Here is a 23,166-nt window from a genome sequence, read left to right as displayed (position 1 = left end):
CATTAATGAAAATTAATCACTTCCCATCTTCCAAAGTTTTTTGATGTTTTTGTTTATACTAAATGTCGACAAGCTTCTTTTAAGAAAAAACCAGGGGGCGGGCATAACTCTCCTAATTTTGCCTGGCTAGGTTTTAACTGTACAGTGAAATTTGTCGAATAATGTTTCCTTATGACTGACTTGGTATCATAGAGTACAGTGGGTTTAATCCTAAGTACATATATTTGTACGGTATTGAGTGGACAGTTAATTTTAATATTTTTCAACAATGAGATATTGTAGTGTCAAAATTTGTGTAAACAACGATATATCATTTGTTATATTTATACATCAAAAAGATTTCCTTCATTTTAAATGTTTCTTATTGAGCGTTTTTTTGTTGAAGCGTTTTATTTTTAATAGAAAAATTCTCGTAAACCGTGGTTCAATTATTCGGANTCTGCTGAACTACAATATTACTGGTGAATACAAGTAGTAAAGGGAGTAAAGGTCTGCTGAACTACAATATTACTGGTGAATACAAGTAGTAAAGGGAGTAAAGGTCTGCTGAACTACAATATTAATGGTGAATACAAGCAGTAAAGGAATAAAGGTCTGCTGAACTACAATATCACTGCTAAATACAAGCAGTAAAGGTAGTAAAGTCTGCTGAACTACAATATTACTGCTGAATACAAGCAGTAAAGGTAGTAAGGTCTGCTGAACTACAATAAAACCGAATACTAGTAGTAAAGATATCTAATAAGCTAAAAAGGCAGTAATTATGCAAGACTGCTGATAGCCTGATAGTGATATAACTGAAAATGAAGTCTGAAAGGCAGACCCATGAAGAAAATGGCGAAATCCTGTAAACAGCTGATTTCTACTTATCTAGCTTAACCTGATCGACCTGATCCAAGGTCAGACATATATTATCAATTGATATTTAAACACACTAAAAAGGTGAATTTAATTTTCTCTAAGTATTTAAATTTATATCAAATATTTGTCAACATAATTATTCATAAGTCCATTATTAAAGTAAAAAACTGCTTAGAGTAGATGGCGAAAACTTCCTTCAATATTTAATCGAACCAAACGCATGTCGTCGCAAAATGTCATAAATAAAAAAATGTTTTAAAAATACTGTTTTTCAATTTGATTAAAATATATTTTGAATCAACTATAAAAAATAATAAAATATTTTTATAAAAAATACACCCACCCCTTTCCCAGGTTTAGCTAGGTTCGAGCTCATGACGTAGTTTCCGGAATTGTGATAATTCTCTTTATACCTCCTCATTTCTTCACTATACTAGATCCTGTCCCCGTTGCAAGAACGACATGCAGATCTTCGTCAAGACCCTCACGGGGAAGACGATCACCCTCGAAGTCGAGGCTAGCGACTCCATCGAGAATGTGAAGGCCAAGATTCAGGTACAGTTGCATAGTCGGGAACCTTCACGGGAGCCTGATAATGATTGCAACAAATTCAGAAATTTAATTATATTATTAATCTAGGATAAGGAGGGAATCCCCCCAGATCAGCAGAGATTGATCTTTGCTGGGAAACAACTTGAAGATGGCAGAACTCTATCTGATTACAACATCCAGAAAGAATCTACCCTTCATCTGGTTCTCAGGCTTAGAGGAGGTGGTAAGAAGAGGAAGAAGAAGAACTACACCACCCCCAAGAAGATTAAGCACAAGCACAAGAAGGTCAAGTTGGCCGTCTTGAAGTACTACAAGGTGGACGATAATGGCAAGATCAATCGTCTGAGACGTGAGTGTCCCGCTGAGGAGTGTGGTGCCGGCGTTTTCATGGCGGCTCACTTTGATCGCCAGTACTGTGGAAAGTGTGGGTTGACCTACGTCTTTAACAAGCCTGAAGAAAAGTAATGTGCTCTCTTGAAATACATACCTAAAACTAGTCTTAGATTGTTTATTACTTGCATTTTAAAGATATTGCATAGCTTTTAAGTAGCGCTACCATGGGTTCAACCATAGATCGTACATTACTGATCACAGACTTAAAGATTGGTTGAACTTAAGGTGATCATTCCAAGAATCTAGGCATGAACTTTTTTTTAACTAGACACTTCTCGATAAATAGAACTTGGTATTAATGACCTTAATTCCAGTTATCAAGTATGTACTTATCTTGATTCCATGATGCAAGCAACAAAAACTAATTTTAATTCTGAAGAAAGCACTTAGTAATTTGACGTTAGGAATATATACTTCATTATTTAGAATTTAGAAATTAATTAGTTACAGAGTTACAAGGGAGTCGTGTATGAAATCGTACAGATTAAATTCTGTACAGTTGTCTTTAATCTAACTATATACTAGAAAATCAAGTATTACATGATGTAATACTTAGATTACTTCCGAGCTTCAACGTCAATATACGCATTGTGTTATTTAATGAATTTACAGGGTGTCCCACGAAACATGACAATAGCAAGACGACCTGGAAGTCGTCTTTGGTATTTGAATTTATTTGCAACATTTAGTCTTGTATCTACTTTAACATGTATGATTCTTGAAACAATTATCACATAATTCTCCTAGCCCTGTCATTTCCAAAAAGTGGTCTGCGTTTTTTGTGCTTTCAATATTACCGGAGATATAAAGAGTTTGGTTCAGATTTCAATTTTGTTAAATAAAAGCAAAATTGTCGAAATCTGAACGAAATTCTTCATATCTCGGGCAATATTGAAAGCACAAAAAAGGCAGACCACATTTTGGAAATGGCAGGACAAGGGAAATTTTTTGATTATTATCTCTAGAAATTTACTTCTAAAATTAGGTTGACAAATAAACGCAGCAAATTATATCAAAAATCAAGACGACATTCAAGTCGTTCTGCATACTGTCATGTTTCGTGGGACACCCTGTATATGAGATTGCTGAAACCAACTGTCACTATTCCCATTTTAGAAGTGGATTTAGCATGCTTTTTGGTTATATTTAAACATTGCTGAATTTGGTTTCACATTTTAACCGTTATATCATTGCAAATAGAGATGTTAGCCTAACCCAAAAAAAAGTTTTCTACTAAAACATTAGGTTTGTATATCTGAAGTCGCGAAATTTTTTCTTCACCAAGTGTAAAATTTTAGAACATTACAAAAAAATATGCAAAATAATGCATTTTTAAACTTTTAGAGCTGAGAATGCAATTCAAGAGCTAAGCTTTGTAGGGTTTATTAATGGTTTTTAATTTTTTTCCTCCAGTAGTTGCTCCAATTCCATCTTTAATAGCTAGCTCCTTAAGTGTCAATATTGTAAGTATTGCATATTAAAAGTTTTGTACTACAAAACTATTAAAATATTTTCGTAAGTTGCAGTATTTGGTTGCTTCAATCTGGAATGGCACAAGGGTTGAATTAAAACATCTTGTATGGGATTTTCAAACCTAAAAATGTCGGGTCTGTTGCGTTCGCTGAACAGCTTGATAATCCTCGCTGAATAGCTTATTGATCCTCCCTTCGCTGAGCATCTTGATTATCCTCTCTTCGCGCGCTGAAAGCTTGTCGATTCTCAATAAAAAGAGGAAGAAAGATTTATGCCGGAGAATATTTCTTCTATTAGTGCTTGGGGTTAATATTAAATGGTTTTTTTAATGTTCATTCTTGTCGGATTTGGGTGGTTTTTTTATTCGTGTTTTTTAGTGAAAATAATTTAACCTTTTTTGTTAGGAATACTCATTAAAAAAATAGTGTTTTATTAACATTTTCACTGTACCAGCTTCAACGAGCTTAAAATGAAGTTTAACACTATAACCAAATAACGCAATTTATAACTATATATAAGTATATGATGAAATACGGCAATTTAATATGCTTTATAGCAACCTGTGTTTCTGAAGCAATGATGAATAATTTCCATTCTACTCATCCTAATTCTTGAATTAATTAGTACATAACTTATGAAAAGTACAGTTCACTACCATATTAAATAGGCAGATCGACCTTAGAAGTATACTACTATACAGTCACTCCCAAATTCTTCTGTCGATCTGAAAACAAAAAAACTTCCATTTATAAAAATAGCATGGCCGATTCAATACCATATCAATATCTTCAATAAATAATTTGTAAGACTCAAAAGATGCCGCTGTGAATCGGGCATTTCCAGTAAAATGTCCGTTAAAATTACGACAAAACTTTTACTAGTCTTATTTTACACAAACCAAACTAATAATGTATTACTGGAATAAATAACAAAGATTAATATCATGTATATATTTCTGGTTCCAAAAAAGTGTACATTTGCTAGTATAAAAATATGGGTTAGTTTAAAAATTGGTAAAACAATAAGATTTTGAAATTTGTCCTGAAATTAGTACACAGGGCCGCACACAGTATCACAGGAAAATGCGGCAAAGTACAATAAATGCTCATTAATATTAAGTAGTTCTTACTTTCGACAAAATTAAATGCGACCAAGGGATAAAGTCATCTTAAAACTAAAGATCTTAGAGTAACCGTATATATATACAATGAAGGAGGGATTGTAATAAATCTGTATAATGTACAGAGCACTGTAAAACAGATAGGGAACAGAAAATATTTCGTATTTGTGACGGAAAGTGGTCGAGGGAAGGACGAAGGTTGAATGGATCTGAGAATATGAAGGATTCTGGTCGGATCCTCTGAATCTACATTATTAACTTCAAGTTACATATTCTCAAACTGATCAACTCGTCTCTTCGTGTTTCCTAAAAAAGACAAAATTCAAAATTTAAAAATAAAGAATAGAATTAAAATGAGGAATAGTAATAGAGTAAATAAGTCAAAAGAAATTTTTAAGTATTTGGCTAAAATGATCTAAAAGAATCTTTGGATAAAAATAAAAAAATTAAATTTTTTTGATTTATTAATTTCAAGAAATATTACCTTTTCTGACTTCTCTGAGAGTTTTATATTTATCCCTTCCCTGCTTCACGTTTTCTTTATGAATTTTATCCATAGTTGTCTCTTGCTGAAATAATTATAAAAAATTAATAACCTTCCAATGACGTTTTTTTTCTTTGTCTGTTCCTGAAGTCCTCTCAAAAATTCCCCAACGCGCAAGAACGTTTGAGTTATTTTTTTGTCGTTCAATAATAGGGAAAATTTTTTTTGAAGAGGAATTAATTTATAACGGGAAACTACAATTCTAAATAAAATTCTTAAAATGAAAACCTAAATGTTTTCAAAATTAACCAAGGGAAAAAATACAAAATTCCAATCAATTATAAAAATGTAGGTAAAATGTGAAAAAAGAATATTTCAATGGGCGATCAAGGTTCAGCGATAATATCTTAAAAATTCCGACATTTTTCGTTGATAAAATAAATTGGAAAAACTTGAGAAAATAATTTAGCTGGACCAAGATAAAGACGGATCCAGGATTCGGATAAATTGAATGGATCCTAAGCCCTGAATGAATACCTGGTCGTCTCTAGTGCTTGCTAGATCCTCCTTCAAGGATTTGAGTTGACTCTGCAGTCTTTCATTCTTCTCCGCTAGTGTGATGCGATCCTGCAAATTTAAAAAAAAACATTATTTAAATTGAAAAAAAAATTGAATGCATGAACATTGAACATTCTCTTTTTTGCAAAAATGTGAAGCACACTTCACTTTAAAATTAAGCTAAACAGAAAAATTGGTCGCAACAAAATAATTTGTTCATTTCTAAATATTTTGTAATTAAAAGGAAATCCTTACTTACATCCTCCTAGTGGTGCGTGGAAAAGAAAAAATGTAAAAACTTTAAAAAAAAATTACTTATGATGATAGTGTAATTTTTGTTGTTTTAAAGAATATTAGAATTAGGTTCGATGTGATAGATTTACTTACATTGACAGGATCGTTAAGATCGTCGTCATCATATCTGAGATCTCTATTATTAGAATCACCGTTCATCATCATTTCGTCGTCTTCCTCGTCGTCCTCCGTCTCCTGAACAATCAGCAAAATATTTAATTTTCAGATTTAATTCTTATATAACCATCACCGAAAACTGGATGTCCCGAGAAACAGAACTCATTAAAATTTTTCAGAAATATTAAAATTCCCACAATTTGAGATTTTTCTCAATTACAAATTTTTGAACATAAATTCAGCGACTTTAATACAAAAAAAACTATTTAAATAATTTGATTCTGAACAGAATTATAATGGAAGTTTGTTTATTGGGACACCACGTTCGAAACACTGTTTAATATGAAAAGTGCTACACATAAAACTGTGCAATTGTAACTGTATTCGATTCACAGTGAATTGAATTCAGAAATTTGAATACATTTAAAAATCACTCCAAGACAAAAGCAAATATTATGTACAACAACAAATATATCTCCCTGTACAGTACACTGTACATCAAACTGAACAAATGTACGACCTTTAACAGCATTTTGCTGGTTTGAAAGTTATTTTCTTTCTGATCTGGGAAATATTTCCAGTACTCCGCAATCTTTACAATACACCAGAGTTTAAATGAAATGTATAATAATTAAAAATTATCTTAAGATGCCAAATTTGGAAATTTTTGAACATTTTTAAATGCCGTTAGATTTTTATAAAAAGTTCAAAACAGCTGTGGATGTAATTGAATTTTGAATCAATCACTTTAGAATTTTAAGAATCAATCTAGAAAACATTGTTGACGTCAATAAGATTGTTAAAACCCTTACAAAAGGATGAACATAGTTTAACCGCTTCTGGAATTTATAAATTTCCATCTCAGTTCAGACATTTAGCAATTAATATAACGTGATATTTAGACTAATGAAATATAAAATTTTGTGTTTTAATTAATCTTAATTAAAAAAGGTCAAAAATTAAAATAATATTTTATTTTAACCTGTAAATGGTGATGTTTAGGTGTAGTACTGGCTTCAATGAGAGCCTGGCTTGCCTCCTCCTGTTTTTTCCTTGCCAGTTCCATTTCCTCCTGGAGCAGACGGTTCTCCTCCTCCTTACAACGAACCTGGCTGGAGATCTCTTCAACCTGGAACAATTAAAAAAATCAACACATAAGTTTTTTTGTAGACACAAAAATCCAAAGCCGATACTTAAGTATTCTGTTCACAACGCGTTCAGGCAGCAAGGAGTACCCCTCTTTTAAGACACGGCGGCGGTTTCATATAGAAAACAGGCCCCCCTTTATTAATTATTTTATCCTAACCAGAACTATTAGCCTCTTTATTTTTGAAGTTAAAAAATATTTAACAAAAAATACATCGCTTCAAATAGATTATTAAGTGCAATAGCTGGCAACGGAGAAATGAACCAATTATACATGACGTCACAAGAGTCAAATATAAAAAGGAAGACAAAATTATTTGACATGTGTCCAAGATTAAATAAAGAAGTGCAGAAAAGAAAATAAAGAACACAAAATTGCACTCAGTTCACTGTAAGATAAGCACTTTATCATCACTATAATTGATATTTTTGTGAACACATAAAACTGTGACGTAAGAAAACAGTTGTACTGAGAGTGTACAAATTCTACGTTGCCATCTATTGTAATTGATATTCTATTTACATCACTCAAAAACTAACTGCATCGCTTAAAAACTAACTGCAAGTAATTCAATCTGCACAGATATTTCTTTTGCTAACGTTAGGATTTTTGAATGATAAAAATCAAAAGAGGTTTTATCAATTCACGGAAAGGATTTATCATTCGACTCCTTTCGGAAGAGGTTCCTACAGTGGTAACCAGAAACTGAGTAAACCGGAATAAAGGGACTGTAAGCATAATTTCAACTGACCCTCTATGTAAAGACTTGGCATGGAGAGTCACTTTAAATTACGCTTACAGTCCCATTAATAATTAAAATAGGAACCTATAAGGATTTTGTAATAAGTAATTGTAATGTTATAAACTTACAAATAACAAAATCCTTAGTGAAATTTTATAAAAAGAATATCCGACCTCGTTTCTCTTCTGATAGATCTCAGATTCAAGTCTAGCTCTCTCCTCTGCCTCGAGGTTCTTGCTCTCCTCCAGCCTCTGCATCATCTCGTGCAACTCCCTTTGCTGTTTCTCCAGCTCGTCCTTGGCCACCTGGGTCTCACGGAGCTGGTCCTCCAGCTTCCTGATGGTATCCTGAGCCTCAATCAGCTCCCCTTGCCTCATTTCCATCTCGGATTTCATGGAACGAAACCTCTCCTCAAACTCAGCCTAAACAAATTATTTAGTTAAATTCAGACAAAAAAGAAACTGATGTGTCTCAAATTATCAAAATTCATAAAAATGTAAATATTGAACAATAAAAAATAACAAATAAAAAGAGAAAATAAAAATCAGAAACCAATATTGTGTTTCATGAGTTTGGACGAATACTCTGCTTTACTCTGGATTCTGATTCGTAAAGTTAGAGGAAAAGAATGATTCAAAAATAAACAAATTATTGTGGAAACAAACTTAAAAATGTAAATTAATTCTAGGTGCATCTCTTCTATTAAAGCCCAGATACAAGATCCAGGTTTATTCCGATTATTCCTTTATCTCACATTGACATCTTGACATCAGTAATATAGGAACTTGAAGTGAAAAGTCATTACCACCCCNATCACCACTTACAAATCAAATCTGAAGGAACTGGGACTGTATGCGTAATTTCAAGTGGCCCTCAACGCAAAGATGGCATTTCACAACGGTAGCCTTGAAACCTTTATCTGATCAAATTCTGGAAGATCCCATCTTAAGTGTAATTTTAAGTTTTTAATTCTGTGTTCCTCCATTGCTTCTTATAAGCAAGAAATGCGCAAGTCACTTTCGCACATAACCGCATTTAGAAATTAACAGTTAAAAGAAACAAAAACATTAATATCTGATTCATACTTTCAGACAAAGCTTTTAGGGTACCGTTATAAATCGTGCATTGCCATCTTTGCAGTGAAGATAAACTAACAGTCCCTCTAATGAAAATAAATTCCAAATAATTCAGAAATGTCGGGGCTACATCAACAAATAAAATAAAGGAGGTGGTAGCTCTTTGACTTGTACACTTTCTGTAATTGTTGTTTTCCTTAACTGTAGTCGTAAATAATACTTTTCATTCGGGGTAAACTACAAATAGTATGCCAGGGGTGTCAGTCTAGTATTTTTTTTTTATTGAGGGCAAAAATCTACACTTTAGAATTTTTAAAATTACTAAATGTTTGATTTTACAAATAAGATTCATTTCTTCTATTTTTTCGAAAAAAAATCAGAATTTGCTAGATTGGATGAGGAAATAATCTACGTTAATTTAAAAAAATAGGTGTCTGACAAAAGTGTTTGTCTGCTAGAGTTACGCAGACATCGCACAATTATCTTATTTTTGATTTGACAGTTGTACCCAGTTTGTACTTCACCATACAAGTCGGCCAAGAAATAGAAGAGGAAGAAACATTGAGACTAAAAAAAGTGCTCACAAATGTACTGAAACTGATATTATTGCAATAAAGAATTTCTTTTGGATATAAAAATAAGTTTAATTTTGATGAAAAATCTCTAACTTCCTCGATCTTTATTTGTATTCAAAATCCACTGTACAACGAAATCATGTCAATGTACTTCCTTGGGTTTCAAGTATGTAAGAAGTACATGGTTTATTGATTTACGGGCTATGTTGTAGGGAGGACAGTTTATTAAAAAGTTTTTCTTATTATTGAAATAAAAGTGAATACAAGGGAATTTTTTGTTGAATGTTTGTCGAATTTTACACACATTTTTAATGATAATATTTGTGTAGAAAAATACAAATACAGTTTAGGAAAGTAATTAGTGGATCAAAACACCCATGTCCAGAGAATTACCAACTCTTTTAACAGACCAATTATGTCTTTTTAACATTTTCAATTTGCGACTACAATTTGACATTGGACCAGCAATCTTATTTACTTTTTGTACTACAAAAACCGGTTTAGGACGTTTATAATATTTAAAACTCTTTAATTTAGCGCATCATGATATCTTAGAAACAAAAATGCCACAGCCTAAAATTTCTTAGATAAACCATTTAACGAGACAAACATTTTTTATTTGAAGGAATTTTACAGGGGACTAAACCCCATTGCCCCCCTCACCAGGTATAATGTATGAACCCTGACCAGCCAAACTTGCCAAAAAGGGCCTAGCCATGTCCCAAAAAAAGTTTCAACCATTTATTATGCATGCATAGGTTTCTACCTGCATTCTCTCCGCCTTTTCTCTGAGTGCGATCTCTCTTTGTAGTTTCTCCCTTTCCTGAGCTTTAGCCAGCTTTTCCTCCTTGTTCTGCGCTTTCATCTGCTGAACTTCAATTGTATCAGGTTTCCTAGACAAAATATAATCTAAAGGGACTGGCAACGTTTTTTCTAGTGACCCCATCAATAACAGAGTTACATGCCCGATTCACAGCGGTACTCATACAACCTTTATCTAGCAAAACATACTATTATATTATTACATATTAAAAACACACTTCCGTACAATCAATTACTAAATCTTTCTTTTGTACACCTTTTTTGTTGTACTTCGTTCGTATTTCAGGAATCCCATCCCATCCCATCCCATCCCATCCCATCCCATCGCATCGCATCGCATCGCATCCCATCCCATCCCATCAATATATTTCTTTATTTATTTGCATTTAACCCCATATAAACTAAAATACTATGGTTAATTTTAAACACTTGAGTAAGTCAAGAAATTTACCGTCACTAAACAAATAATTCTTTTGTTAACTCCTTTTACAGTGTAAATGTAAACAGAAAACCGAGGATTATGCAACGGTTGAAAACTTGACAAAATTACTAGTCATGAACTCAAGATTCAAGGCTAACCATTCACCAGTATTCCAGAATTATCCCGAAACTAATCAGGTTATCACAAATCATTAAATAGGCCTGGTAGTATAAACGTAACAAATAACATTTTTCTTGTAATAATCTTATCTTAGATTTGTATAAATATATTGTTTAGCTTCAGTTTAGTCACGAGTTAAAGTAGAAGATGACGAATTAAAGAAATAAAATCGTCACATTTTATTACTTCAAGATAAATAAGACAAGAATTTTTTTTCCATGAAAGTAAGCTGATATCTAGAGGAAAATATTGAGAGGGATACTGCTTACCTTCTCCTCATGTAGAGTTCATGATTACCCATACACAATGTGAGAATACGCTTGTTTATCCGAAGACGCGGAGCCAAAAATACAAAGTCAGGAGCTTTCTTGTCAATCGGCTAAATATCATTTTATATTAAAAATGAGTAATGACCCTTCATAAAATGTTTGTTAGAAAGGTTGACCTTACATAAAAAAAATTTGAACATCTGACTGAATGAGACGTATTCTTAAAACATTTTAACGCTACAAATAACTCATTTTCAGAAGACGAAGGATGCCATACAAGCCAATTAAATCACTGACCAATTTAACAATTTCATCTCAATATTTATTAACGACAAAATCACATACCAGCAATGTAAATGACGGAAAATAAACTGTCCACCGCGGATTTGGTCTTGATTATAAAACTTAAATAAGTCAAAATTACCTTGATGACGAACTTTCTATCGTTGAAGGAGATGTTTCTGATTTCCGACCAGGGAAACCCAATCTTAGGAGAGAGCCGGTCATCTTTCTCGTAGATATTTAAACCCAGAGCATCAACTCCCAACCAGAGTTCAGTTCCTTTCTTGTTCTTGATCTCAAAGTAGTTGACTCCGTACATCTCCAGATCCTGAGCTATCTTGAGGTATTCCATCATAGCGTCCTCCCTCAACATACCCTTATGCTCTCCATACCTAGATCAGGAGCACATAACAAGTTAAATCTTGACCGGGGTTTCCATTTTTTCCAGGATTAGTTTGGTTTTACATAGGCCTGACAGAACCTTTCCTGAATCTGTTGTAGATTAGTCTTAATTCGGTTAAGAAAGGTTTCAGCCCGGTCTTAATTTCCCAAAGTTTTAGTGGTTCATTAATCTTAAAAGGGCTGTGAAGGAAAATGAAAGGGGGTATAGGCTAAAACCTAGGAACTTCAGAAGTTGATCGAGACCCTTAAGAGTTCTATCTCATTATACCAAAACTTCTGTATATAAGATTAGGTTTAAGATTCTAAGTTTTAAACAGTATAGGTCTCGATCAACTCCTGAAATTCTTAGGCTTCAGCCTATACCCCCTTTCATTTTTCCTTAACAGACCCTTTAACAGTTTCAGAAAAAGGTTCCTTCCGGCATTAACGGAACCAGATTGATCCGGGGAAAAAAAGTTTGAAACTCTAATCTTGATCTCCTTGAAATAATCAGAATATTAAAATATAATTGCACTCTATATCAATAGAGAATTTGTAAAATTTAGTAAGGTTAATACATTTTACAGAGTAATAAAAGAACTAGAGGTTATTGTGTATAAATAGTATATTAAGCAGAACTTGATTTAACATTTATATTTAGGTAGAACCCACATGTGACGTCATGAACTTGAATATACTAGGCTTTCTTCAATTTTATAAATAAATAATAAAAACTCAAGATAAGGATTTGTTATTTTAACATCATACTTTTCATAATTTTTATTTTATATCGATCTATCTAACAAGATAAGCTCTAAAATTCGGTGATATGGTGATGGAACAAACCTCTATAGAGTAAGTAGATGTTAGTTCCACATTTTATTGAAAATATATTTGAGTCTGGGTTGAACCTTGTCGGTTCTTGAGATTTGTTTCTGCCATGAAGTTCCAGGACAATAATTGGCAAAATAAGAAACTATGAAAATTTTAGATGTACTGAAATCGAAATTAACCATGGCAAGTTCTAGGTTTATTTAATGATTTGAAAAGATTTCTTCTTGATTTATGTCAAAAGATTCCGTACAATCGTCTCCGACGTCTCATTCTTTTTAAGTAACCCTGTATGCTAACTGAAAAGAGGTTCTTCAAGTTTTTATTTGAAAAGGAATAATCACGGGTTAAGTTCCAATAATAAATTTAAATGGCCAAAAATCCAATAAAAAAGGGTCAACTCACCAGTTAGTAATTCTTTCCTCCCATTCTTCTCTTGTCAACTTATGCTGTTGGGTAACTCGGTCCGGTAATAATCTAAAAAATAAAAAATAATAAAAAGCAGTGCTTAGGATCCATTTAATTTTGATGCGGATCCGGATCCAGATGCGGATCCAGGTCATTTATTTAAAATTTACATAATTTGCTCTATTTTTTTCGCTTGTTTTTATTCCAAAACTTGATAACCCATTCAGAAATGAGGAAATTTTTAATCTCACTTTTTTCAAAAGTTCAGAATTGGGGTTTAGAAGTTAAGCTTTTTTTCAGTTTTTGGTTGATATTTTACCCCTTGGATCCGGATCATTGGATCCGCATATTTTTGCGGATCCGGATCCAGGAAGCCAAAATCTTGCGGATCCAACGAATCCGGATCCTAAGCACTGAAAAAAGAAATATAAAGTTAATGAGATCTGTATAAAATATTCGCTTTAAAATTGGAGAATCATGAAGTTTTTTTCTCAATTTGATCTGCTTTGAAAATGATATTTGGAGAGGAAAAATTAAATTATTTTTTACTATCTGCAAAGGGGGCTTTTTCCTAAAATTTTTAAAATGAATCGACTTATATGTTTACTGCTCGTAAAATCTATTTATCTAGATTATCCATTATCTTGTATTACTATAGATTAAGTAATTGGTCTCTAGATTAAGTGGTTAGTTAAGGAAAAGAATATGCCATTTAGCAGGGGTGTGTATTTTCCTGAAAAATCATAACCCCCCCCCCCCCGGAAAAAAGCTAGGTATGTTTGTGCGGAGGATTAAAAAATTTTAAAATATATATATGTATATATACCCCTGATATTTACTGAACAGGGGTGTATATATATATATATACATATATATACACTTCTGATATTTACTAAACAGGGGTCAGATATTTTATGGAAAATGAGGAACGATAAAATTATTTAGTTCAGACTACTATCAATGTTAAGTTACAAATTTTCAAAAAGATAATGAAGAAACAGGCCAAATAGATTTTAAAATTAAGGCATTATCGGAAACATATTTAAAGGGACTGTCAACGTAATTTCCAAAAAGATAATGAAGAACCCGGCCAAATAGATTTTAAAATTAAGGCATTATCGGAAACATATTTAAAGGGACTGTCAACGTAATTTCTAGCGTCCTTCTTGGCCTCGAATGAAAGAGTTCCAAACCAGATAAAAACGATAACCGTGGTCTACTAAATCATATCAAATAATTAGGAGTCCTACTATCTACCCCCAAACTCCAAATAACGTCGATTGTGATCTAAAGATCAATTCGTCAGTTTTCCATCATTGTATTTGCTGGATAAAGTAACCAAAAGAAAACTGCAATTGAAGTTATTCCGTCAAATGTTTCAAGGGTGCTGTTGTGAATCGTGCATGTAACTTTATAAAATGGATCGTAGGGTCACTTGAAATTACGTCGACAGTCCAATACCGATGAACAAAAAAACTGGACGTATGTTCAACCTGCTAACTCATTTATGAACTAATTTAAAAAAAAAATGTATTTAAAATCTAACCTGTCATTAGCCAGGAATCCTGGTTGATGAAGATCCTTCTGAAAATCTCCATACTTGGCCTAAGCAGTGAACAATGGATATTATTTATATACGGAGAATTTAAAGTTTAATGCTAACATTCATTAGAACTCGAGTATTTAGGGGTCAGTGATTAACAGATAAAATACCGGACAGTGTAGCTAGCTGGTAGTACGGTGTAGCTAACTAGTAGGACGGTGTAGCTAACTAGTAGGACGGTGTAGCTAACTAGTAGGACGGCGTAGCTGTCGAGTAGGACGGAATAAATACATAGATTGGATAGAATACCTGGACGGTGTAACTAGAGTAGGAAGGATTAAATACCTGGACAGTGTAACTAGAGAAGGAAGGATTAAATACCTGGACAGTGTAACTAGAGAAGGAAGGATTAAATACCTGGACGGTGTAACTAGAGAAGGAAGGTTTAAATACCTGGACGGTGTAACTAGAGTGGGACGAATTAAATACGTGGACGGTGTAACTAGAGTGGGATGGATTGAATACCTGGACGGTGTTACTAGAGTGGGATGGATTCAAAGATAATATATATATAGATATGCAGGCAGGTATAAATTTAGAGGTCTTGAGAAAAGGTGCAAACAGCACCATCTCTGTCGTACGCATGGCATTTTATTCTCTGTGTTGTTGCTAATTTATCACTTTGTTTATGCGTGATAACACTAAATGCGTACTATAGTATCAACAATGTATACTGCATATTGTACTTAATGAAACAAATTAATCAATGCAAATAAAACTGAGGTAGGAGTTTTACTAGACAAAGTTTAAATGTGCAAGTTGTACTGAATGGCATACGTAAATTAACGCAATTTAAATAAAAATCATTACTATAAAAGTACATCGAATCTAGGACAAAGTACAACTGATCTGATCATAACATAAACAAAACGCTTACTGTATGTTTGTGTTACCTTGAAATTTAATTTTATTGGTCAAACAGGTCCAGATAGCAACACTTGAACTATACAGGATGCAATACGCGTACTGTATGGGTATATAACACAAATGCGTATTTCCTACAGAAGGCAGCAAGGGGAGAAAGGAATATAGAAAGTAATCAATTTGCTATAGATGTCTCCTTGCACTTTTTCTCAGAGGTTCAAAAATTAGTTGTCTGCTACAAGCAATTTAGGAAGGAGGTTTCTACCTGCCTGCATATCTATATATATATTATCTTTGGATGGATTAGACACAGATTGAATACCTGGATTGTGTAACTAGAGTGGGATGGATTAGACACAGATTGAATACCTGGACTGTGTAACTAGAGTAGGAAGGATTAGACACAGATTGAATACCTGGACTGTGTAACTAGAGTGGGATGGATTAGACACAGATTGAATACCTGGACGGTGTAACTACAGTGGGATGGATTAGACACAGATTGAATACCTGGATTGTGTAACTAGAGTGGGATGGATTAGACACAGATTGAATACCTGGACGTTGTATCTAACGTTGGACGGATTGAAAAACTGAACGGCGTAGTTAGCTAATAGGACGGATAGAATACTAGGACGGATTGAATACAAATACTGATAAGCTAGTGAGTAGAACGGATAAATTACCTGGACGGCGTAGCTGGCGAGTAGGACGGATGTTTCTGGAGGGCAGTAGATCTCATCGGAGAGGATTGCGTGTTTAACCTTAAAATAGTTTTGATATAAAACATTGAACAATAGTTCGAGATATGTTATATCTTTTCCGAAGATACAAATTTATCTGATCTTTGATCGAGAGCTAGGTATAAAAAATGTATTAACGGGTTTCAACGTTAAAAAATATTATCCATAAAAATTTTAATTCAGACATACCATCAACTATTAGGATAACAGTAATAATTATAAAAATAATAATGATACTTGTACCTGTAGATAGAAAAGTCTGAGTGTGATATCTTGAATTATCTCCTCTGCTACATCCTCTGGGTAGAATTTGGCTCTGAACTTGAACTGAAGCGGAGTCTCCTTCTTCACGTCCTGGCTGAGCACCTTCTTGTTAAGCTTGAGCCAGGTAGAGAACCCCTTGGAGTCTGTGTACTGCAGACCAAAGAACCAGATCTCTCGCAGACCAATAGTTTTAACAACCTGGAGCAAAAATGGTGATAAAAATCTGAGGTCTAACCTTTCGAGGTTTTAACCCTTTCAGAGAGCTATAATTTGTAATTTTTTGTTAATTACGGGAAAAAGAGTTTAACATGTTTCACAGAAAAATGAAAACCCCATCCTATCTCCGACAACCCTTATTATTTGAAAGATCGCAAACCAATAGTTTTAATAACCTTGATCATAAATAGGTGATAAAACTCTTGAGGTTGAATGTTTTTTTATTGTTTATCCTATGAGAGAGCTGAGAGAGCTAACATCCGTATTTCTATATGTTAATTCTCAAGACACATCAGAAACAAAAACTGCTCTTGGTCAATGAGATATTGAGGGAAAACGTGTTTACTGTTTATCCCGGGAATATGTTCAATCGTAACAAACGTACGCGCATTGGAGATGAACAATCCGTCATTTCTCCAGTAACTCTGATCATTTGAAAGATAAATCATTTCTTTTTATTCTTGACAGTTAAAACTAGGGTTTCGGAAACACCAGGATTACATTTGACAGAATACTAATTTGACGAGATGCTGGTTATATCGGCCTACCTGATCAAAAAGCTGCTTCCCGGTGGTGTTCGGCTGGATCGCGAACTCGAGCTCAGCGTCAATCGTCGTCACACGGACGTTTACCGGCTTCACCATTCTCAGGCTCGACTAAGGCACTATTGTAAATACTGTCTGAAAATAATTAATAATTTTAAGGATTTTATTAAAAAACGATCCCAACACGAGCCCGTTTTAACAGTCGTTTTTCCATTTTTTAAGATAAAAAATGTTGTTAAGTTCAATAAAAGCAGTTTTGAAAAAACTAACCAAAACCCTGGATTCGGATCAGCAAAAATGTGCGGATTCGCGGATCCGGATTATAAGGGAAATAAGGAATGAATCCTTTCTTCTGCTCGAGTTTATTTTAGAAAATGGTAAAATGTGTCTGAAATGCCTTTTCTAAAATGAACAGAGAAGGCGGAAAAGTTCACTTGGTTAAGTTTCTTGTTTTAAGGAGTACAACCGTTTTCAATTAAGCACATAAACAAAAAAAATTCTACAGATTGCAGCTTTCTCAGTTGATATCACAATGTAAAATAAAAATTATTTTTAAATCGTTACTCAATTCCCATGTTTATTGGGACACCCTGTAGCTTCTACAATGTACAACAAATGGAGCACATCTTTCCCCTACTATTCCTTATCATTTAGTTTGTTAATGATTTGAACCTGGTTTCCAGGATGTTTACTTTTCAATTGTTTCTCATAAATTATTTTTTTAATACTATCATGATAAATTTGATCAGAATGAATGCTTGAGAATCATTGAGTGTGAGGGGGGCGGGAGACAGGAATCAATAATATAACTTACCCAAATACAGAATTTCCCCAACACGTTAAAAAATTGTACATATATCACAGTTTTCCAGCAATTGAAAAGATAAATAATTTTTTAAATAACAAAATGGTTGAAAAAGCATTTTATCATTCTTCTTAAAAAAAAAACATTTAAAGAGTAAGTATATTCCTAAGGTTTTGACAAGTATTAGTTTCATCATACTTGAAGCCAAAATGTGATCTAATGGATCTAGATCCTAAGCTCAATTTTAGTTTTTTTAATTTCTTCATACAAAAGCTTTAGTTTGAGGGCGAAGATACAAACCGTTACGGTTGGGGTTGGCCACTCTGTTTGTTTTTGTATTATTTGATGGTTAGGTTAGGTTATGACAGCCTAGGGGACCGAGTGCTGCAGCTAAGACAGCATAGGGGACCGAGAACCGCGGCTAGGACAGGATAAGGGGCCGGGCGCTGCGGCCACAAGTCCATCTAGCAGCTGTAAAATGCCGTAACCAGTCAAACCCAACCGTAACAGGTTTGTATCACCGACTAGTTTAAGTGTATTAAGATAAATGATTCTTTAAGTACTAATCACTACTAAGCCTCGAACAGTTAAACTGGTGAAATGTTGAAACCCCACATTTTGTTATCTTTACGATGTGATAATCAAATAATTGTCGTGAAACATTTTCATCATGAAGTAAACCGCCTTATCTTTCAATTCTCGACATTTTCTTGGGAAATAAATGAAGTATCTTTTTTCTATGTTTCGCTCGCTCCGAGAGGTTTAATGCATTGAAATCTGTTCAATTCACACGTCGCATAAGTGTGTATGTAGTGTAATCATAATTTTCTCAGGAATTGACATGTATGCGAAGAAACACAGGATGAATTTCAATTTGATGAGGATTCAATATAAATTAAAAACTCTTTGTTTTGCTAATTTCTAACCAAACATAACTTTCCGAAATTTTTATTTTCTGTTTCCGCAATTTGTGTGCAGAAACTTACAATTCCACGATTAGGAAGGTTTTAATTGTATTTCATTGGTTGACAATAAAAATACGGTCTTAGAAAGCAAAAAGTTTTTTTTTCTCTCGATGTTTTTTAGTTGAAATTTTGTCACTTGATCAGAATCCGTGGATCCGCATAATATTGCGGATCCAATTAATCCGAATCCTAAGCAAGGAGAGAACTTGAATTAAAATGTGTAATGAAGGTGTTCACTGTAAACTGAGTGAGAGTAAGAATTGCCAGATGTTTTCTTTTCTTCCGTAATTCTCAGTACATTACTCCCAGTCCTCGGTTTAGAGTAGAATTAAGGAAACTAAATAATTAAATATAGGAATTTATACATTTCTATCCTGTTAAAGGGACTGTAATTTCAAGTGACCCTCCATGCAAAGATGGCAATGCGTGATTCACAAAAGTACCATTGAAACCTTTATCTGATCTCTGACGTGATTGTCGTAGTTCTAGGTTTAAAATTGTTTAATTTTTGATAATTGCTGCAGTGGAAATGCGACAGTCACTTTTGTAAAGAAACCACAATAGAAAATAATTAGTTTTCAAAATTATTAATATTGATATCTGATACTTAATCCTACAAAGCTTTAAAGGGTACCGTTTTGAGTCGGGCCCTACCGTCTTTGCATGGAGGGTTATTTCAAATTACACTTACAGTCCCTTTAATACCCTCGACCCCCTCCCTGTTAACAAACCCTGAGTTGTATTTCTAAAATCTTTGTTTTTCTCTACATGTCCCACAGTATATAATTCTTACATAATGACTAAGCAATGACAATAAATTTTTGTTTGTAACATTTCACACATAAAAACCACAGAGATTTCGTTCAATTTCTTCCTAATATATGAACTAAGTATATATATATATTGGTTTCTTTTTAATAACACCCACTAACCCTGTCTTAAACTTTATTAGAAAACCCAACAAATTGTTTCTTTGTTGACCTGAAATTCCGTGATCATCGAAGCAGGTCTAAAAATGCCATAAATCTTAAAACAATCTTTCTTTCCAGTCATGACCTGCTAGTCATGACCTGCTATCAAGGTATCAAGTTAAAAAAGGGGATGAATCGGACCCTACCCACCCCCCTTCCTCTTTAAGCTGTTCAATCTGAATACCCCCCCCCCCTCTCTCCTGGCACAGAACGTCTGCTGCAGGGTTGGGAAATCCAAAGGTTTGGAGTTGCTGAGAACTTTTAATTTGTGTAAAAAGTTCTCCATGGACATAATTCTATACCGCTGAATCCTGGATTATCCTTCCTTGATTCCTTACCCAGAGATTTGATGATTCATCCTGCCAACTCAAATCATAACATTAACTCAACAAATGTCCAGGATACCGACGCGAGCAGTTCATATTTTCCGCTCATATTCAGAGAGAATGATTGGGGGACATTATGGCGTTCCAGGGGCGTAATATGACCTTTCAGTGAGGGGGGGGGGATTTAACAATTTGATAATGCACCAATTTTAACTGAGCAGGAAAAAACTAGCACCATTTCTGGAAAAATCCAAAACTGTAAATGCAATCATAAATTAGCGGAAGGTCGAGGGGGGGCTTTAACAAAGGGGGGTTGTGTGTATAGAATTACATAAAGGAACAGTATGGAGTTGGTGAATGTGAAATAACCGAGTTTGCGTGTGTAAAATTGAAAACTAAGGTACTTGAAATATAGAGTTGGTGAATGTGAAATATCCGAGTTTGCGTGTGTAAAATTGAAAACTAAGGTACTTGAAATATAGAGTGGCGTATACAGGAGTCCCCACCCCCCCTTTATGGTAACAGGGGAGGGGAAAACGACCGACCCCCTCCCCCATTAATCCTCTGGCTAACTGCATTCATACAACAGCATTTTCCGTACATTTTCCCCAAATTTATCTTGTAAGAAGACACATTCCATTCATGCGGAATTACTGGTATGACATGGCGACCTTGTAACACCTGTAGTTAACATTTTACACACAAAAAATGAAATAATCAAATGAGAATTTCAACACTTCTGATCAGGAATTTTCAAAAATAGTGGTTTCCAAATTAACTAAATTTAACCCCCCCCCCCCCGTGTCCTGAACACACCCCTGATGGCAATGACAGTTTAAAATGCTCTTTTGTCTCGTAATTGATGATTAAATGTTAGTTGCTATTTGCCTATTTTGCTTCATGCCATTTTGGTATTTGCCATATTTTAGTCTGAGCATGGAGTAACTACAAGATAAAAATCAAGATAAACCTGGTTGCTGGTGGTCCTCCAGTTCGCGTGTTTCTCATCAATGGTTTGTGATGCCGAATTATCTCTAGATTAATTAACATATGTAGTTTTATGTACTTTTATACAGTCAAATCTATAGTACATGTAGTCCGTGTCGTTTAAAAAGTCTGTCGTTTATGTAGTCTGTACAGTCTGTGTAATCTTTGCAGTCTGTGAAACCTGTGCAGTCTGTGTCGTCTGTGTAGTCTATTTCTATTTCCAGAAATGTATCTAAGTTAATCCTGATATATAACAGTATAGCGATATTACAACAAAAACCGTATCCTTTTATGCAATCTTAATTCTATATTTTAATATGTACTCTTTTTTATTATTTTCATATTAGAAAGCATATTTGTCAAAATTATCAAAATGAATATTGAATAATCATACAGAACCAAGACTAAAAAATAAAACAATGACTACAAAAAAAAACAAGACTACAAAAACAGAACAAAGGCTACAAAAAAAATAATGACGACTACTCGACCGCATTAAAAAAGGTTCGCCCTGACATAAATAAGGAAAACTACTTTACTTTATACTGCAGAGACTACAAGACTAATCCTTATGTGTGAGAAGTGAAGACGGCTCTCTCTACTGTTTAAAGAAAGGAACAAGGACAACTCCTACTGTAGGAATACTATACTCCTTATGCTTTAAAGACTTCTCCTACCGTATGCAGACTTCTCCTACAGTATGCAGACTATTCCTATTGTATGCAGACTACTCCTATTTTATGCAGACTAATCCTACTGTGTGCACTATGCAGACTACTCCTATTGTATGAAGACTACTCCTATTGTATGCACTATGCAAACATACTCCCATTGTATGCAGACTACTCCTATTGTATGCAGATTACTCCTATTATATGCAAACTATTCCTATTGTATTCAGACTACTTATACTGTATGCAGACTACTCATCCTGTATACAGACTACTCATACTGTATTAAGATTACTCCTACTATAAGCAGGCTACTCCTTCTGTATGAAGACTACTCCCTATGTATGCAGACTGCTCCTACTGTATGAAAACAACTACTCCTTCTTTATGCAGACTACTTCTACTTTATGTTGACTACTCCTTCTGTATGCAGACTACTTCTACTGTATGTAGACTACTTCTACTGTATGTAGACTACTACTACTGTATGCAGACTACTCCTTCTGTGTGCAGTGTGCAGACAACTGCTACTGCATGAAAACTACTTCTACTATATGGAGACTACTCCTACTATATGCATACTACTCCTACTGTATTAAGACTGCTCTATACTGATAATACTCACCTATACTGTGCTGAAGCTCCCAGCAGAACCTGCAGAAGTACTTGAAGCAAGTGAGGTCTCTACAGAAATATGGACCCTGGTTCATAAAAATAATAAATAAAATGAAAGTTATGATAATTTTCTACTTATAGACACAACAGATAGAAGTAAGATTAGTAGCGATCAAAAGCGATTATTTTTTGCCGTTAGCCTATACCCCCTTTCATTTTTCGCGAAAACTCCCTTTAAGGTTTAAGAGTATTATTTTAATGGAGGGTCACACTTAAATCATAAATTCTTAAACGAACAACTCATATTTTAAAATTAATTAAGACAATGTTTTTTTGTGGAGTTATCTTTATACAGCCTACAAGATTATTTTTTTCTGATGGATTTCAAAATATTAAATTTGTTCATAGATCTTAACTTTAATTATGCCCATAAAAACTTAAAGGGGATGGTGGAGTTGGCACATTTGATGTAGGGGGGGGGGGGCCTGCCTTCATTTTTGGTTCAAATCTTCCAATTTTTTGGGTGCACGCCTAATTAGGGTTCGAAATTCCTATAATAAAATAAAATTGAACTTTAATGACCTCTAATGACCTCTAATGACCTC

At 34.0% G+C, this 23,166-nt stretch overlaps 3 protein-coding genes across 4 annotated transcripts in view; 1 reads left to right on the top strand and 2 right to left on the bottom strand.

The window, feature by feature from the left end:
- Nucleotides 1–1,265: 1,265 nt before the first annotated feature.
- Nucleotides 1,266–1,910, top strand: LOC111696474 (ubiquitin-40S ribosomal protein S27a). Its single transcript, XM_023466082.1, has 2 exons — nt 1,266–1,416; nt 1,501–1,910. The coding sequence occupies exons 1-2, from the start codon at nt 1,324–1,326 to the stop codon at nt 1,876–1,878; spliced, it is 471 nt and encodes a 156-aa protein (XP_023321850.1). The 5' UTR covers nt 1,266–1,323; the 3' UTR covers nt 1,879–1,910.
- Nucleotides 1,911–4,214: 2,304 nt separating this feature from the next.
- On the bottom strand, nt 4,215–17,381 carry LOC111696464 (moesin/ezrin/radixin homolog 1). Of its 2 annotated transcripts, XM_023466074.1 has the most exons (15): nt 17,225–17,381; nt 16,440–16,658; nt 16,140–16,217; nt 14,533–14,591; nt 12,984–13,055; nt 11,509–11,758; nt 11,085–11,194; nt 10,159–10,285; nt 7,915–8,163; nt 6,835–6,981; nt 6,373–6,444; nt 5,829–5,930; nt 5,421–5,510; nt 4,884–4,968; nt 4,215–4,705 (listed from the first exon to the last, which is right to left on the bottom strand). In XM_023466074.1, exons 1-15 carry the CDS (start codon nt 17,318–17,320, stop codon nt 4,665–4,667), a joined length of 1,797 nt encoding a protein of 598 aa, XP_023321842.1. In that variant the 5' UTR covers nt 17,321–17,381; the 3' UTR covers nt 4,215–4,664. The 2 variants fall into 2 exon arrangements, with proteins under 2 accessions (XP_023321842.1, XP_023321843.1); XM_023466075.1 differs by lacking the exon at nt 6,373–6,444.
- Nucleotides 17,382–21,218: 3,837 nt separating this feature from the next.
- The window catches only part of LOC111696463 (cytoplasmic polyadenylation element-binding protein 1), a 12,844-nt gene continuing 10,896 nt past the window's right edge, over nt 21,219–23,166 (bottom strand). The window contains exons 8-9 of the mRNA XM_023466073.1: nt 22,572–22,647; nt 21,219–21,322 (exon numbers count right to left, since the gene is read on the bottom strand). Coding sequence (XP_023321841.1) covers nt 21,234–21,322; nt 22,572–22,647 — 165 coding nt within the window. The 3' untranslated portion in view covers nt 21,219–21,233. The remainder of the gene's footprint in view (nt 21,323–22,571; nt 22,648–23,166) is intronic.

The sequence above is a fragment of the Eurytemora carolleeae genome, unplaced genomic scaffold (assembly GCF_000591075.1).
Source record: "Eurytemora carolleeae unplaced genomic scaffold, Eaff_2.0 scaffold6, whole genome shotgun sequence".
NCBI classification, from domain to species: domain Eukaryota; kingdom Metazoa; phylum Arthropoda; class Copepoda; order Calanoida; family Temoridae; genus Eurytemora; species Eurytemora carolleeae.
The sequence above is the reverse complement of the archived record's forward strand: the minus strand, read 5'-3'. Positions and strand labels throughout refer to the sequence as shown.

Bases quoted from the DNA above. Each gene is read 5' to 3' on its own strand.
- LOC111696474 (XM_023466082.1), top strand. From the start codon at position 1,324: ATGCAGATCTTCGTCAAGACCCTCACGGGGAAGACGATCACCCTCGAA. The intron at 1,417-1,500 runs GTACAGTTGCAT...TTATTAATCTAG, and splicing joins ATGTGAAGGCCAAGATTCAG to GATAAGGAGGGAATCCCCCC.
- LOC111696464 (XM_023466074.1), bottom strand. From the start codon at position 17,320: ATGGTGAAGCCGGTAAACGTCCGTGTGACGACGATTGACGCTGAGCTC. The intron at 10,286-11,084 runs GTAAGCAGTATC...TATTTTGTCTAG, and splicing joins GAACTCTACATGAGGAGAAG to GAAACCTGATACAATTGAAG. The intron at 5,931-6,372 runs GTCGTACATTTG...CTGATTGTTCAG, and splicing joins CCAGCAAAATGCTGTTAAAG to GAGACGGAGGACGACGAGGA.